An 18,374-nucleotide genomic window follows, 5' to 3' on the forward strand; every position below is an offset into this window, starting at 1 on the left:
GTGGTAATTAAGATTAGATTAATCAGAAAAGCGCTTGTCTATTTTTTTATATGCTTTCACACAAGCCTTTTCTGAAGATTTGTGCTTCACATGAATTTCTCTGTGCATTTCTAGGATTCACAGGCTTCTCCTATACATGCATTCTTTAATGTGAAGGGAGACTTTTGCTCTGACTGAAGCTTTTTCCACACTCTTAAACATCACTATGGATTCTCTGCTGTGTGAACACTATAACCTTTTTAATGATATAATGTATCACAAAAACTGATGCTATGCTCTGAGCATTTATGTGGTGCTTCTTCTGTGTGGAATCTTTGCTGTACACACTCCAAACATTTGCATGGTTTCTCCTGTGTGTATTCTTTAATGTTCATCAATGCCTATGTGGAGACTGAAGCTCTGTTCATACTCCTTTATATTTTTTTCTCCGTTGTGCTGTCTTTGATGTGAAGTGAAGGCTGTCCCCTTACTGAAGCTCTTTCCACACTCCCAAGCATGTATAAACTCTCTCTTCTGTATGAACTTTATAATGTTTTTTAAGGTATGATATATCACAAAAACTCATACTGCAATCTGAGCATTTATATGGCTTTTCTCCTGTGTGAATTCTTTGATGTCTTGTAAAAGCTGTGTTCTGACTGAAGCTCTTTCCACACTCCAGGCATTCATATGGTTTTTCCCGTGTGTGAATTCTTTGATGTTTAGTAAGGGCTTCGCTCTGAGTGAAGCTCCTTCCACACTCCAAACACTTATAGGCTCTCTCTTCTGTATGAATTTTATAATGTTTTTTAAGGTATGATATATCACAAAAACTCATACTACAATCTGAGCATTTATATGGCTTTTCTCCTGTGTGAATACTTTGATGTCTTGTAAAGGTTATGTTCTGACTGAAGCTCTTTCCACACTCCAAACATTCATATGGTTTCTCCCCTGTGTGAATTCTTTGATGGATAGTGAGGCCTGACCTCAGAGTAAAGCTCTTTCCACACTCCAAGCATTCATACGGTCTCTCCCCTGTATGAATTCTTTGATGTCTAGTAAGGGTTCCACTCCGAGTGAAGCTCTTTCCACACTCCAAGCATTTATATGGATTCTCCCCTGTGTGAACTCTATGATGATCTTTCAGGGATTCTAAATTAGGAAAACTCATACTACAATCTGAACATTTATATGGTTTTTCTCCTGTGTGAATTCTTCGATGTCTTATAAAGGATGCACTTAAACTGAAGCTCTTTCCACACTCCAGGCATTCATACGGTCTCTCCCCTGTGTGAATTCTTTGGTGTATAGTAAGGGTTGAGCTCCGAGTGAAGCTCTTCCCACACTCCAAGCATTTATGTGGATTTTCCCCTGTGTGAACTCTATGATGGGTAGTGAGGCTTGTCCTCTGACGGAACCTCTTTCCACACTCCAAGCATTCATATGGTCTCTCCCCTGTGTGAATTCTTTGATGGATAGTGAGGCCTGACCTCTGAAGGAAGCTCTTTCCACACTCTAAGCATACATATGGTCTCTCCCCTGAATGAATTCTTTGATGTCTAGTGAGAGTAGTGCTCAGATTGAAGTTCTTTCCACACTCCAAGCATTTATATGCATTCTCTTCTGTGTGAACTCTGTCATTTTGTTGAAGTTGTTCTATATCACATCCTGCATCTGAGTACTTAAATGGTCGCTTTCCCGCGCGAATTCCTTGATGCCTTGTAAAGGATGTGCTTAGACTGAAGCTCTTTCCATACTCCAAACATTCATAAGGATTCTCTGCAGTGCTTATTCTTTGATGCGCATTAAGGTTTATCCACTGATAGAAGCTTTTTCCACATTCAGAACCTGTATCGGGTTTCACTCCAGTGTGAATTCTCCAGCGAGCATTAAGTCTTGATTTCCATCTGAGGTTTTTCCCATACACAGAGCACCTAGTCCTTTTCTTGATTTTGTTTGCTTTTTCTTGGATTTGAGCAATATGAAAGTCACCACCCTGAAAGGGAATATATTTCTGCTTCCACTTTGGTTTAACTTCAGTTTTCCTTCTCTCTTGGGTTCCCTCTTTACATCTGGCTCTTTCCAAAAGAACTCCACAGCCTTCTCTCTCCTGCTTATTTCCTATTGGAATACAGAGAGAAAACTTGTAAAAGTGTGACTGAGAAATGGGGCCCCAGAAAACAAGGAATATACCCACTTAGGTGCCATTAACGCTGAAAGAATAAATGGTCAGTTCTCACAATGGAGTCATGTAAACAGTGCCGCCACCCTAGCATCTGCACTGGGGCCTGTGCTTTTTAATTTGTTCATAAATGATCTGGAGTTAGGGGTGAGCAGTGAGGTGGCCAAGTTTGCTGATGACAACAAATTATTTAGGGTGGTTAAAACAAAGAGGGATTGCAAAGAGTTCCAAAAGAGTCTCTCCAAATTGGGGGAATGGGCATTAATATGGCAAATGTGGTTAAATGTAAACAAGTGTAATGTGATGCACATTTGGGCAAAAAAGCCAAACTTCATGTATATCCTGATCAGATCTGAAGTTGTGGTGCCTGACCAAGAAACTGATTTTGGGATTGTGGTGGACAGCTCAATAAAAATGTTGACCCAGTGTGCAGCTGCTGTGAAAAAGGCTAATTCCATGATAGCCATAATTAGAAATGAAATCAAAAATACAATTGCCAATGTCATAATGCCCTTATACAAATCTACAGTGCGACCGCAATTGGAATACTGAGACAGTTCTGCTCACTGCACCTAAAAAGGGATATTGTAGGGTTGGAAAAAGTGCAAAAAAGGGCAACTGCCCAATAAGGAAAGGTTACAACATCTGGACTGCTTATCTTTAAAAAAATGGTGAATGAGGGGAGACATGATAGAGGTGTATAAAATTATGCATAGCATGAAGAAAATAATACTCAGAATACTAGAACCCAGAATAATCCAGTAAAGCTGAATGGACACAGAAGGAATTACATCTTCACACAACGCATAGTTAAACTATGGAACTGAGTATCACAAGATGTAGCAATGGCCACCAGCTCGGACAATTTTAAGAGGGGATTGAATGAATTCATGGAGAATAAGGCTGTCAATGGCTACTAGTCCTGATGGCTATATGCTACCTCCAGGATCAGAGGCAGTAAGCCTATGTACACCAGTTGCTGGGGAACATGGGCCAGAAGGTGCTGTTGCACTCATGTCCTGCTTGTGGTTTCCTTTGGTCTGATCCAGCATGGCTTATGTTTTTAAAGACAGAGCAGCAATTTCCAATTGCAGAAATATTCAGAGACATTCTAAACCAGCTATCTTGGTGACCCCTCCCCTGTCCTCAAAGCCTGGACAAGGGATGACAAGATATTATAAGTCCTACACATGAGTATACAATTAGTGAATGTGTGTTGGGGTACTACCGCCTGGACCAGGAAGCCTCTTTGTGGCACTGAAGGCTGTATTTTTCTGAGCTTGGCTTGAAGTGGCGCCCCAAAACCAGTCACACAGAAGAAGCCGGTAGCCTATTTCTTAGGCTCAAACTACACGTGATATAGGAGTTTATTTCGTGTATTTACATTCTGCCTTTCTTCCATATTGGAACTCAAGGTGGTGTATGTGGGATTCCCAGACACAGAGCTCCCAGACTTAGACCTGCTTAACTTCAGCAAGGTGGTTGCATCATGTGCCCTCAAACTATGTTCTGGGCCCCATGGGTTCTATGACTGGGACTCCGGATGTATTCTTAATCTACAAAAAGCACTCATTCCTCCCTCCCTGCAATTTGGATTATGGCTGCAGTATAGCAGTAGGAGGGTTCTAACACACTGCCTTCTGCTGCAGCCCCAGTCCAAATCCCCCAGGCTGCTACTCGCTGCTCATGGGGAAGCATATCGGCTTAACCGGTTAGCTAATAGTGGCGGGGTGGTGGTGGTGGTGGGAGGCAATTTAAGCTGGGGAATCAGCACTGAAGCAAAGAGTTAGACTCCCCTCCCCTGCTGCCCTGATCCAAATCATACACACACGCACACACATGCCATCCCCTGGTTGCTTTTTGTGAAATAAAACATGCAGGGAGTTCTGATCACTGGACTCTTATATCATGTGTAGTTTCACCCCTAGCTGTGAACCAGCACAAGGAAATGAAGCCCAGTCCAGGTGGAAGCACCCTCCCAGAGCACCTCGTTTCCCCTGAATGCAAGTTAGGAGGCAGCCTCCGACATCCAACCCTGATGTCATCTGATGCGGCTTTGGCAAAGGGCCACCAACCATGCCTCTGCCTCCCTCTGAAGAGGTCCACCGTCCTGCCCAGCTGGACAAGGAGGACCTGGGGTGCTGAAATGTACCCAGCATTCAAGCAGTGTTAAAGCTGCCCTTGTAGAGTTTGATTTTATCAACCAAGAGGGGCTGTGGGGCACAGGGAGGAAGGGAACCTTACCCAGAGAGGCCACATTCTGAAAATTCTCCACCATGACTCCCCTGTGCAGGGCTCTCTGGTCTGGACGTAACAGAGCCCATTCCTCCTCAGTGAAATACACAGCCACCTGCTCAAATGACAGAAGACCCTGAAACAACACGAAAACATTTGCTCCTTACAGATAATGCAATGGTTCTTCAGCTTGGCATTTTAACATAAGCAAAGAGAAAGAAATCAATTCTTTTATATCCAGGGAGATGTGCCAGGCTCTATCCCATGCCCATCTCTTCACTTACCTGATCAGGCTGCCCAGAAGCTGTTTCCACTCCACTACAAGGGGCAGGTGACTTGGAATGTATTGCTAGTGTCATTCCACTGCCTGTAAGGGAGACAAAGACGGTGGGAAGATGCTTTATCTGTTATATCAAACTGTCTAAAATTTGGCATAGAGCATCTACATGTTGAGTGCCATAAGCTGGCCAAATTTCAGATGTGTTGAGAAATGGCCAAGACACAGTGGTTTAAAGCACTTCCCTTGTGCTGCAAATTTCTTCTGTTTGCAACCATTTTTTGCCCACCTATAACATACCTTCCGTTTTTCTGCCTTGCCCCTTTAAATGTCTGCAAACATTTGAAGAAAATGCACCCTTCCTATTTTTGTGAAAATCTTTTGTGACTTCATAAAGATACTGGTTTTTGAAGTCTCCATTTAAGAAAATCAGTTAAGTAAAGGCAAGTTGGTGTGCGACACATGCTGTGCCTAATTTGATCCTTCTCAGGAGGAGCCTCTTCCCCAACGAAAAATAGCTGAAGCTGGTTTAAGAGAAGATTTAAGGCACTACCAAATTCATTCATGATCCAAAATGGGTGCAAACTGTAAGTCAAGGGCATCCACTCTAACATCTGCACCATGTAAGCAGTAAACACAACTTTGCTTCCACATGTGCAACTTAGAATGTGAGGAAGGCAAATGTCTGAATGGGGCTTTTGTGTATTCCATTCACAGACTTGGGGCAACATAACATGAGCCTACAGACTTGAGGTATACTCAGAATAGGAAGATCCGAATTGAAATATCCCCCTTAATCCTTACCCAGAAAGCTGGTACCAGTGTCACTCTCCTTGGAGATTTCTTTGCACAGTGGCCTCTGCTTGATGTCCAGTGGAGCCTTGTCAGTTTCAGGGAAATCCACTTCTGCTAACAGGCCCTGTGCCTGAAACAGACATTTTAGAAAATGGGGGAAAGCTTTAGAAAAGGAATGGTAGAGTCAAAGGTATGGGAGGGGAAGTTGGAACATCCCCACCTTGGATGATTCCCAGAAAAAGGTGAGGATGCTTAGGATATCCTTGTTCTCCATCTTGGCCTCCTGGAACTACCAGGATGAATGCTCTCACCTGTTCTGCCTGTGTCTTGTTCTCTGCCTGACTCAGCAGGAAGCCTTCTGCCAAGGCCACCGCCTGGGAACTGGTCTCTGGTCCACATTCTCTAACCCAGCTCTCAATATCCAGTGGCAGGACAGTCAGGAACTGCTCCAGGATTACCAGGTCCAGGATCTGATACTTCGTGTTTTGCTCTGGCTTCAGCCACTGACAGCAAAGATGGCGGAGTTGATTGCAAACCTCTCGCGGACTCTCGGTTTCCTGGTAGCTAAACTGCCTAAAGGCATCACGCTGTACATTGGAGCTGATGGTGTCCCCCCCACCAAGGATCTTCTGCACTGTTCTTTCCCAGAATCTGATACTGCTCCCAGCCTCAGTAGCATCAGGGCCTTTTCCTGCTTCTGGGTCTGCTAAGTCTTGCTTGCCCATCTTCATGCGCAAAGGACCCCTCCAATAAGGACGTTCTTGCTCTTCTGCCAATTTCTCTCTTGTTAAGGGCTGCTGAAATTAGTGGAATTAATAAGTGATGTTGCTCTGTGGGTGAACTATCATTTTCTCAAACTATTACAGTGCTTCCAGATGAGGCTTTTGTTGCATTATTGCCCTGCCTCGTTCACAGAAATTTGCAGGGGATCCAGATGTCATCTTTCACTCATAACCCTCCCATGTTCTCTTTCCATGGAAAATCTGGTGAGCAAAAAAAGATGGAATAGCTCTACTATGGCTATTAATTGGTAGTGCTAGGAACCCTCTGACTGGAAGCACCCTTAAACTCAAAAGAAAATATTCTACATGAGAAAGTGGATGTTTTCAGCTAGCAACTGGGTCTTCTCTCTGCCAGAAACGCAGGAAAATACCAAAAGAACGAACTACAGACTAAAGGGATGGTTGTTTACCTGGGGTTTACAAACTAAAGGTGCAACCCCATGCATGTTTAGACAGAAAACGGTCCTACAACTCCCTGCATTCCCAAGCCAGTCTCTGTACCACAGGGAAAGGTTATCTTGTTCTTGAACCGTCCCTCTTGCCAACCCTTTAATTCCAGAACAGATCTTTAAAGAATGGCAAAACTGCGGTCATGATCCCATTCTGGACCTAGGCCTACGTGCCCCCCTTCTGCAGCAGCCCCCAACCCTCCGCAGTGTGGGGCACCTGAGGGATTCTCCCTTCCCCTCTTCTGCTCCATCCCTACCCCCCACCTCCCGTGGGTGCCTTGAAGGTGGGCCAAATCACGGTGTCCTATGATTGCTTAGACAGAAAAAATTCTTACAACTCCGTCCTACAACTCCCAGTGTGGCTGGCTCGGTAATGCTGGGATTTATAGGGCTTCCGCATAGGATTGTGTCCTGAGGACCCACACAGAAGATGGGGGGCAGATCGCTCCCCCTGCAATCCAATACTGCACCACAGAAGCGTAAATCCGTTTGAAACGGGTCCTAGGGCATCCAGATCCAAAGGGCGCGATTTTGAGCAGAGTTCTCAGGGAGAAGGTGTCGGGACCTCGTGGCTTAATCCGGAGACGCTCCCCGGTGTGGGCTACGGAAGAACCGCAGGGGGATTCGTTCTGCGCTGACCGGGTCCTTCGGGGGCGAAATGGAAGCGCGGGTCGCTCCCGCTTCCTCTTAGCCAGCCAGCCAGCCAGCCGCCCACCAGCCTCCGCGCCTCCCCGTCTGTGCTCTCCCCATTGCGCGCGGAGGCTGCGCCTCTCTCCAAGCCCCTGCCTCGCTTACCTGCCGGACATTTTGCGCCCTGGTACGCGCGTAACCGCGCTCTGAGCTCCACGGTTCCTGCGCAGGGAACGCAGAGGCGCCCGCCCCCACGGAAGGGGGCGGACGGAAAGCGGCCTCTCTAGGCTTCTTAGGCCGATTCTCGAGAGGAAACCAAAGGCGGCGTCGGCTGCGGGAGAGAAAGCGGCGCGGCGGAGGCACGGCGGTGTCGCCTCTCGAGCGCTCGCTCCGGATTCACTCGCTTGGCTTAACCCTTCAAAGCCTCGCAGCCCGACGGCGAATGCAAGCAGCCGGTTGGCCCGTAGGATGTGGGAGGAGGACAGCTGGCTCGCTGCTTCTTAATGCGCCCACTGCAGCGGTGCTTAGGTCGAGCGTTGGACGAGGATCGGGGAGCGTCAGGTTCAGACGCCGGTGCTCAGCCTTGAAGCTGGCTTGGTGACCTTGGGCCGGCCTAGCCTCCTTCACAGGGTTGTTATGAGGCAAAAATGGAGGGGCCAGAACCACGTCACCTTGATCCACTTGAAAGGAAGGCAGGATGTAAATATACCGAACAAGGGTGGAATCCTTTGCATGTTCGGACAGAAAAAAAGCCCTACAACTCTGGCTGGGGAATGCTGGGGGTCGAAGGACTTTTTTCTGTCTAAACATCGGTAGGATTGAGCCGTAAAGGTTCAATTCTATCCGTGTTTAGACAGAAAAAAGCCCCACAGTTCCCAGCATTCTGGCAGGGGTGTGTGGGAAGTGTAGGACTTTTGTCTGTTTAAACATGCATAGGATTGCGCCCTAAATGAACTATTCTGTTTGCTGTTGCTGCACCTTTAGAAACGGACTAGTGCTGTTGCTATGGAGTGAAGGCATTTATTCTTATCCCATGCATTGCTGCAGTGTTTGGTCATTACTTCCTGGATCCTTGTTTACCAAAGTAGATGGCTACTCTGTTCTCATCCTTTTATCAAAAGTTTATTCATACCGATAACAGTGCTACTTCGAAGAGTTTGATAAAAAAAATTTCCCTTCTGTCTGGAGTCTTTCTCTTGGGAAAAAAAAAAATCTGGCTATTTGAAAAGAACAGCTTTTTAGCTTGCAAAGCCATGTATTGTGTATAACTGGATTTTCCCCACGTTTCATATGCTTTAACATAGCATTCACTTTACACCTTAAGATCAACAATATATATTTACATATGTGCATATCTACCCACCCAGCCCTCTTATCACACAACCCACAACATCAGTGATATGACTGTGGTTTCTCAGTCCTCAAATACACAAAAACTTAAATTAGCATTTTAAAAAACCTTCATAAGAATTGTAAACATGCAAATCTTTCAAAATAAATAAACAGTTGGAACAGAAATCTGAATTAAAAAATGGAAAACCTGAAGAAAAATGAGGAAAGCTAACTCTTGCCATGAGATTATAACTCAGCAGAGTATCTTACCCACTATGTGCAGTCCATCAATTGTGAATCACGCAGAGAGCTTTGGCTATTGGGCAGTATAGAAATATAGCAAGTAAATAAAAAAGGATCGGGGTGGGCATCTTGTGGCAGTTCAGATGGTGTTAAGTTGCAACTCCCATCATCCCTCACCATTGACTATGCTGACTAGGGCTACTGGGAGTTGTAGTCCAACAACATCTGGAGGACCACAAGTTGTTCACCCCTGCTCTAAGCCTTCCTGAATATCGCCTGCGAATAGCTGACCATCCAACCATGACAGAAATGTGGGCAAACCTAACCACTTGGTATGGCACCTGATCTTTATTATTGCACTTTGGAATGTATGGCAGAAAAGAAAATCCTACCACATTTGCAATTTGCATTAATACAGCCTAAGCAAAATCCTACCGTGTTAAGCTGGTTCTCTGTATTGACTCCAAGAAGAATAAACTTTACAAGAAGGGTGCATAAATTATTTTTACACAAACACACACACACACACACACACCTGCAGAAGTACTCAGGTTTAAGCTTCACTTTAAGCCCCATTCCTACTAATTTTTAGTAGGAATGTGAGCAAAATGTAAGCATTTTCTGAAGTATAGTTGCAGTTTTGGGCAAGGATTAAGGCATTAAGCCAAAGGCTCCACAGAAACAGAGACTTTTGGGTTCAGAGCTGCCAATTAGCAGGCAGTTGACTGGCCTGTCCATCATTCCCTCATTTGGGCCAGTTGCCAGAGTGGGAGAATGTAAAACAGGGCGGGGGGAGACATGCATAGTCCAAGGCTTTTCATGAGGTGCCTTCTGTAAGATATGGTATTTCAGTATATTTGTCTCCCACCCCATTGTGGAAGAGGATTTGGGGTGGAATACTAAGGAAAAATTGCAAGTGCCTGGAGGCTAAGAGTACATTAGTTTGGGGGAAGATTAGAAATGTATTAAATAAGAACAAAACTGTGGGACAGTGGTGAGCAGCATCAGGACCACAGCATGCAGGGATGGATTTGGAGCGCTTTCCCTCCCACTATTTTGTTGTTGTTCAGTCGTTCAGTCGTGTCCGACTCTTCAACCATAGCACGCCAGGCCTTCCTGTCCTGCACTCTCTCCCGGAGCGTGCTCAAGTTCATATTCATTGCAACGGTGATGCTATCTAGCCATCTCATCCTCTGCCGTCCCCTTCTCTTTTTGCCTTCAGTCTTTCCCCAGAATCAGGGTCTTTTCCAGAGAGTTTTCTCTTGGCATTAGGTGGCCAAAATATTTGAGCTTCAGCTTCAGTATCTGTCCTTCCAAGGAGCACTCAGGGTTGATTTCCTTTAGGATGGACTGATTTGACCTCCTTGCAGTCCAGGGGACTCATAAGAGTCTTCTCCAGCACCACAGTTCGAAAGCATTGATTCTTCGGCACTCAGCCTTCCTTATAGTCCAGCTCTCACAGCCATACATTACTACTGGGAAAACCATAGCTTTGATTATATGGACCTTTGTCAGCAAGGTGATGTCTCTGCTTCTTACTATGCTGTCTAGGTTTGCCATAGCTTTCCTCCCAAGGAGCAAGCGTCTTTTAATTTCATGGCTACAGTCACCATCTGTGGTGATCTTGGAGCCCAAGAAAGTAAAATCTGTCACAGCTTCCATTTCTTCCCCTTCTATATGCCAGGAAGTGATGGGGCCAGATGCCATGATCTTCGTTTTTTTAATGTTGAGTTTCAAACCAGCTTTTGCACTCTCCTCTTTCACCCTCAACAAGAAGCTCTTTAGATCCTCTTCGCTTTCTGATATTAGGGTGGTATCGTCTGCATATCGGAGGTTGTTGATAATTCTCCCGGCAATCTTAATTCCAACCTGTGATTCATCCAACCCGGCATTTCTCATGATGTACTCTGCATATAAGTTAAATAAGCAGGGTGACAATATGCAACCTTGTCGTACTCCTTTCCCAATTTTGAACCAAACGGTTGTTCCATGTCTGGTTCTTGCTGTTGCTTCTTGACCCTCGTACAGGTTTCTCAGGAGACAGGTAAGGTGGTCTGGTACTCCCATATCTTTAAGTATTTGCCACAGTTTGTTGTGATCCACACAATCAAAGGCTTTCGCATAGTCAATGAAGCAGAAATAGCCGTTTTTCTGGAATTCTCTTGCTTTCTCCATGATCCAGCAAATGTTGGCGATTTGATCTCTAGTTCCTCTGCCTCTTCGACACCCAGCTTGTACTTCTGGTAGTTCTCGGTTCACATACTGCTGAAGCCTAGCTTGTAGGATTTTGAGCATCACCTTGCTGGCATGTGAAATGAGCGCAATTGTGCAGTAGTTTGAACACTCTTTGGCATTGCCCTTCTTTGGAATTGGAATGTAAACTGACCTTTTCCAGTCTTGTGGACACTGTTGAGTGTTCCACATTTGTTGGCATATTGAATGAAGCACTTTAACAGCATCATCTTTTAGGATTTTAAATAGCTCAGCTGGAATACTGTCATCTCCGCTAGCTTTGTTGTTACTAATGCTTCCTAAGGCCCACTTGACTTCACTCTCGAGGATGTCTGGCTCAAGTTCAGTGACCGCACTATCATGGCTATCAGGGACACTGAGATCTTTCCTGTATAGTTCTTCTGTGTATTCTTGCCACCTCTTCTTAATCTCATCTGCTTCTATTAGGTCCCTGCCTTCTTTGTCCTTTATCATGCCCGTCTTTGCACAAAACGTTCCCTTGAGATCTCCGATTTTCTTGAAAAGATCTCTAGTCTTTCCCATTCTGTTGTTTTCCTCGATTCCTTTGCATTGTTCATTTAAGAAGGCCTTCTTGTCTCTCCTTGCTATTCTCTGGAACTCTGCATTCAGTTGGATATCTCTTCCCCTTTCTCCCTTGCTTTTCGCTTCCCTTCTTTCCTCAGCTACTTGTAAAGCCTCATCAGACAGCCACTTGGCTTTCTTGCATTTCTTTTTCTTTGGGATGGATTGAGTTGCTGCCTCCTCAACAATGTTACGGACCTCCGTCCATAGTTCCTCAGGCACTCTGTCTTTCAGGTCTAATCCCTTAAATCTATTCCTCACCTCCACTGTAAATTCATAAGGGATATGATTTAGGTCATACCTGAATGGTTTAGTGGTTTTCCCGACGTTCTTCAATTTAAGCTGAAATTTTGCGATAAGAAGCTCATGATCTGAGCCACAGTCAGCTCCAGGTCTTGTTTTTACTGACTGTATAGAGCTTCTCCATCTTTGGCTGCAAAGGACATAATCAATCTGATTTCGATATTGACCATCTTGTGATGTCCATGTGTAGAGTCGCCTCTTGTGCTGTTGGAAAAGAGTGTTTGCTTTGATCAGCGTGTTCTCTTGGCAAAACTCGATTAGCTTTTGTCCTGCTTCATTTTGTACACCAAGGCCATGCCTGCCTGTTATCCGGTGATTTCTTGACTTCCTACTTTAGCATTCCAATCCCCTATGATGAAAAGGACATCTTTTTTTGGTGTTAGTTCTAGAAGGTGTTGTAGGTCTTCATAGAACCGATCAACCTCAGCTTCTTCGGCATCAGTGGTTGGGGCATAGACTTGAATTATTGTGATGTTGAATGGTTTGCCTTGGATTCGTACTGAGATCATACTATCGTTTTTAAGATTGTACTCCAGTACTGCTTTTCCCACCCTTTTGTTGACTATGAGTGCTACTCCATTTCTTCTAAGGGATTCTTGCCCACAGTAGTAGATATGATGGTCACCTGAATTAAATTCGCCCATGCCTGTCCATTTTAGTTCGCTGCTTCCCAAGATGTCGATATTCAATCTTGCCATCTCATGTTTGACCACCTCCAGCTTACCTTGATTCATTGATCTTACATTCCAGGATCCTAAACAATATTGTTCTTTACAGCATCGGATTTTCTTTTCACCACCAGACACATCCACAGCTGAGTGTCCTTTCGGCTTTGGCCCAGCCGCTTCACTCTTTCTGGCGCTACTTGGAAATTCCCTCTGCTCTTCCCCAGTAGTATATTGGACACCTCCTGACCTGAGGGGCTCATCTTCCGGCGTCATATCTTTTAGCCTTGTGATACGTTCCATGGGGTTTTCTTGGCAAGGATACTGGAGTGGGTTGCCATTTCCTTCTCCAGTGGACCACATTTTGTCAGAACTCTCCACCATGACCTGTCCATCTTGGGTGGCCCTGCATGGCATAGCTTATGACTTCACTGAGTTACGCAAGCCCCTTCGCCACAACAAGGCAATGATCCATGAAGGAGTGAGGAAAGGTTCCTCCTGTGCAAGCACCGGGTCATTATTGACCCCTAGAGGGACGCCGCTTGCGCTAGCGTTTTTGTGGCAGACTATAGTGGGGTGGTTTGCCATTGCCTTCCCCAGTCGTGACTACCTTTCCCCCAGCAAGCTGAGTACTCATTTTGCCAACCTCGGAAGGATGGAGGGCTGAGTCAACCTGAGCTGGCTACCTGAGACCCGGCTTCCGCTGGGATCGAACTCAGGTCGTGGGGAGAGCTTTGGTTGCTATACAGCCGCCTACCACTCTGCGCCACATGAGGCTCTCCTCCCACTATAGTCCCTACAAAAATCTCCACCCCAACCCCAAAGCTGTTATTAGCTCTGGGAGAGAAGTTTTCATTGGCACCAATAAGGAGCAATCAGACTTCTTGTTCCATATTCATTTCCACAAGCTCCCTAACCTTCTACTCCTGGAGTGGGCAACTTGTGGCCCTCCAGATGTCATTGGACTTCAACTCCCATCAGCCCTAGTCAGCATAGGCAATAGTGAGGGATAATGGGAGTTGCAGCTTAACACCATCTGAACTGCCACAAGATGCCCACGCCTAATCCTTTTTTATTATGCAGTTCAATCTTGCTCCTGAAAGCAGCAAAGGTCATGGGGCTTGTAAACCAAACTGTCCTATTTATACTGCTGTCTTTATTTTATTTTATTTTTTTGCTCCAGAGCATGAGCTTCTAGAAGACCTGTTGACTTATGATGACCTATTCCTGGAAACGTTCAATGCTTTTCTGGTTCTGCCTGTGAGTAGTGCTCATATCTTTGCCTGTTATCCAGACTTGAGCTATTGACTGGGTCCAAAGAATAATTTCAAAGTTGTGGGTTGTTTTTCTCAGACAGCCTTCCCCAACCTGGTGCCCTCCGATGTGTTGGACTTCAACTCCCATCAGCCCCAGCCAGCATGGTCAATGGTTGGTAATGATGGGAGTTATAGACCAAAACATCTGGAGGACACCAGGTCAGGGAAAGCTGTCCCAGAGAGAGAGAGAAACATGGTCATATACAAAAAGCCAAAAAGCAAAGGAAGTTGTGTTGGTCCATAAGAAAAATGCAAAAATCCACAGTCAGCAATAAGTTTATTGGGACCAACTGAAATGTCACAAAAGACTGAGCAAGCTTTTGAGTTCTCCAGAAGTCTTCATCAGGGTAGATATTACGCAAAACTGGAGGTTGAAGGGAGAGAAAAAAGCTTGCTTGATGTTGTACCCATAAAATCCACAAAATAGGACATCAAGCCAGCTTTTTTTCCCCCCTCACTACCCCGCACTTTACCTGATGAAGAATTCCGGAGAAGTCAAAGGTTGGCTCACTATTTTTGTGACGTTTTGGCCAAGCTCCTCCCCCGAAGGAATCCTGGAAGGCCCTGCAGGCTGGATGGGCAACCTCCGTGGGCCCAATTAGGCCCATAGGACAGAGGTTTCTGTCCCTTGCCAAATAAAAGTATTATCCAACTGTAGATTCTGGTATTGGTCATTTACACTTATGATGTTGGGTCAAACTGGACATGATGTGAATGTTGTGAAAGTAATTAATGCTCATAGTTTTAAAAATGTAAATACTTGCTGTAGAGGGGAGATAGATGAGGACATGCAGGGAAGGTTAATCCTCCCCCCCGACATTCCTCATGAAAATTACACACACACACACACACCAATGGAAGCTTTCCTCCCAGGAACAGCTCCAGGGAAGCCTTTCTACTGGGATCGTGGTATGTGTGTATGTGTGTGTGGTGGGGGGAGGATTAAACCTCCCCTCCCCACATGCCACAGCCTCAGTTGTGCTCAGACTCCATTGCAACTGCTGTTTACACTGGATGATCTAGATCAGCCTTCCCCAACCTGGCGCCCACCAGATGTGCTGGACTACAACTCCCAGCATCCACCCACCAGCCATGCTGGTGGGGGATGCTGGGAGTTGTAATCCAACACATCTGGTGGCCACCAGGTTGTGGAAGGCTAATGTAAACAGATAACTGTATAGTCACACAATTAGCATTATATCTTATTAGAGCCCTTAATAATTTAAATGGATGCAAATTTCAGCTCACCTATCCCACAGTACTGAGGTTCAGGAATCTCACCCAGCTAGCCATTTTTGCCCTTCCATCCCCAGAGTAGTTTAAAACAAACTTTTTCAGGTGAAGCAGCAATTAATATATGCATAAAGGCATATGCATCTCTTTTTTAAAAAGGAACCTTCGACATCCCACTTGATGCACAAGAAGAAGGGGTTATTCACTTAACAGTCCAGCATTCCACTTTCTGGTGTATGCATTGGGGTATTTGTTTCCAGTGTATACGTTTGTACCATTAGTTCCAAAGCCAGGTTTACAGTGCCGCTGATGGACCTGCTGCAACCGCTCAAATGAATACTATGCTGGTCTTCACCCGAACGCTTCTCGGAACTAAACAGTAACCTCTGCAGACGGCTCTGCCGTCTCCCACATAAGGTGTCACTCCTCTGGCTAAGGGGGGCTTTTTGTCTTTCAAGCAGGCTTTCCCCCTTAGACTGCGTTATGACCGACTCACAGGACAGCTGCAGGAACTGGATGGCTTCCTCTTGGAGCCTCTCCACCAGCTGGAGGTTGGGCCAAGCTCTCCTTGCTATGGAGCAACAGATGCAGAGAGGGAACGGGCCCTCCGCTGGTTAGCGCAAGAGCGCTTCCTCCCCTTCCAAAGGTTGAGTATTGGATCTGTGTGCCTTTCCCTGTCTTCTGTGCCAGGGGTGGGAAACTTGTGGCCTTCCAGATGCTTTGGCCTACAACTCCCATCACCCCTAGGCAGCATAGTCAATGGTGAGAGATGATGGGAATTGTAGGGCAAAATATACAAGTTGCCCACCCCTGTTCTACGCAATGGTCTGTGCTGTTTGTCATCTTTCCATTGAATTGGCAAGTTGCGAATATTCTCTATGCTTAGGTTTCTGCCTTTGAGGAGTGGGGTCTGAGTTCAACTCCTGCTGCTATGAAGTCCTGAATGTCCATGGTTAGTGTCTGCAGGGTGGGAACACTTACGTAAATTGAAGAGGGGTCCGGAAAGGAAACCTTGAGGCTACTGAATGTCACCTCAGGTATAATCTACCCATTCTACAGGTCAGTTGCTTCCCAAGGAAACAAGATTTCTGTGGCCAAATCACATTCACAGTTCGAACAACAGCTGTGCTTAATTTCATCTCATGCTGTATTGGACCTCATAACTGGTTTCAGAAGCAGCACTGAGCCCTGGAGCCCAAATCTTCCCTATAGTATGTTAATTTGCAGGACATGCAGGCTATCAAAGAGGATAATAATACCTCTGAGCATGTACAGGTGCGTTTCTTTCCCTTGGGAGTAACAACAGCCAATCATCAAACGTCTGGGATTAAAGGGCAGGGGTCACAGTAGAAAGGAAGGCATGGGCAGATATTCTGCGACATAGCAAATCTTGTGTAGGCTGCAGTTACTTGGGAATAAGACCCCATTAACTACTGTAGACTTTGGAATAAGGGTGCATAGGATCCAGATGCATGTCAAGAAATCAACTATTTGGACATCCACAAACGCAACCAAAATCCTTTCCAGAAGGAAGGAAACCTGCAGATACCTTTTAGTGCTAAATGTAGAACTAAGTACTGCTAGCCCCATGTGAGCTATGTCCTCATCATAAATGAAAGTGTGGATTGCCTTTGTGAAGGAGGGAAATATGTGAATTGAGTTAGGAATGCAGAAAGTGGCCTTGTACTGAGTCAGGCTGGGGGTCCAGCTAGCCCAGTATGGTAGACACTGAGTGGCAGCGGCTCTCCAGGGTTTCAGCAGGATTCCTTCCTAGCCCTCCCTGGAGGTGCCAAGGGTTGAACCTAGGCCCTTCTCCATGCAAAGCAGATGCTCTGCCACTGAGCCATGGCCCTTCCCTTCCTTTAAATAAAGTCAGCAGTTTAAATGTGAATATGGTGAGTGCATAGCCCGAACCATTTTTTTAAAGGGAGGAGAATTACTTCGGGTTTAGAATTATGCTTCGGGTCCCTTCCTGTGGCTGATTGCTCTGAACTGCTTTCTGTCACTGTTTCTGGAGGTCTCATTTGATGCCTATCCCCGGCTAGGACTGTCTTTTATTTGGAGTACAAGTTGGCAAAGCTGCTGCTATGTCCACTGGATGAGAAGTACCCACCCAGTCGCTATGCAATTCGTGGATACAGTCGTCAATCGGACAGCACTGCCATTTCCAGCATCCCCAGTCATTCATCAACCCAGAAGCAGTCCACTGGGGTTCCAAGCCACGAGCTGCTACGACTTCCTAGCCAAACACGGAGCACCCCAGCATGCCTAGGTGAGTCTCCCCCACAGCCATTGTCTGCTACCCCTACACCCTCAGGAGGGGATCTCCCAATCCCTCCCCTCTGCTGGGGAGATACCTTTAAGTCTCTTTGCATGCATGGCACTAGTGACTAGAGTTACTATGTGGCTGGGTGTAAGGAAGCCTGCAAATACGTCTGTCCTGTTGATCCCAACAGGACTGAGATATTCTTAGCACTGATTTTATTATGAACTGCACACCAGATAGATAGTTGGAGATGGGTCCTGCTGTTGACTGCCAACAACAGTACAGATTTCTCCTTTCCTGGACTAATTGTGGTAGGCAGCTGCATGATTAGGAATAGCTGTAGGAGCAGGGTACGGAACTGGTTAATACACTCTGCACAGCCAATCCACAATGCTGATGTCTCATCTGGTTAGTGGACAGGTCAACGGGTTTCCCTGTATCCTATGTACAGCAACACTGCCCCCTTAACGGTAATGTAAAATCTGTACTCTAGTGCAGATGGGCCCAAGGACTGTCTCCATTTGTCTAGCACCATCTATTTCATCAGAAGTGTGTGTGTGTGTGTGTGTGTGTGTGTGTGGTGGGGAGAGAGAATTCTCCCCTGCAACCAGTGGTGTAATGGGAACACAGGGATTGCAAGATGTCTGGCAAGTGAATGAGATGATAATGAGGCTTTCGAGCTCTACTACTATTATTTGTGACAGGTTAGCTCAAATCCAAAAGGTATGGAGAAAGAGGTAATTAGAGAGGAAAATAATAAAGAAGAGGCTGGATTCTTCTTTCCTTTCCTCTACTTTCCCACTAGGGGGTTTAAATGATAACGCTTTCTTACAAGACAGTTTGCATTTCTAATTAAAAGCTAAAGGTTGC

The 18,374-nt window shown here is 45.7% G+C and overlaps 2 protein-coding genes across 2 annotated transcripts in view; one reads left to right on the top strand and one right to left on the bottom strand.

Moving 5' to 3' along the window:
* Positions 1-276: 276 nt before the first annotated feature.
* Positions 277-7,705, bottom strand: LOC146359945 (uncharacterized). Its single transcript, XM_084828492.1, is given in 7 exon segments — positions 277-489; positions 491-2,103; positions 4,409-4,535; positions 4,684-4,766; positions 5,481-5,601; positions 5,783-6,268; positions 7,498-7,705. Coding segments are annotated over 6 exon segments (2,490 nt in total). The 5' UTR covers positions 6,203-6,268; positions 7,498-7,705; the 3' UTR covers positions 277-363.
* The window catches only part of LOC146359946 (uncharacterized), a 47,520-nt gene continuing 35,633 nt past the window's right edge, over positions 6,488-18,374 (top strand). Inside the window, exons 1-6 of the mRNA XM_084820195.1 lie at positions 6,488-6,501; positions 7,208-7,296; positions 7,563-7,787; positions 13,873-13,949; positions 15,700-15,884; positions 17,284-17,510. Of these exons, the coding sequence (XP_084676321.1) occupies positions 6,488-6,501; positions 7,208-7,296; positions 7,563-7,787; positions 13,873-13,949; positions 15,700-15,884; positions 17,284-17,510 (817 nt within the window). The remainder of the gene's footprint in view (positions 6,502-7,207; positions 7,297-7,562; positions 7,788-13,872; positions 13,950-15,699; positions 15,885-17,283; positions 17,511-18,374) is intronic.

This window comes from Heloderma suspectum, chromosome 1 (assembly GCF_057233095.1).
Source record: "Heloderma suspectum isolate Gila_16-S chromosome 1, 16-S_ref, whole genome shotgun sequence".
NCBI lineage: Eukaryota > Metazoa > Chordata > Lepidosauria > Squamata > Helodermatidae > Heloderma > Heloderma suspectum.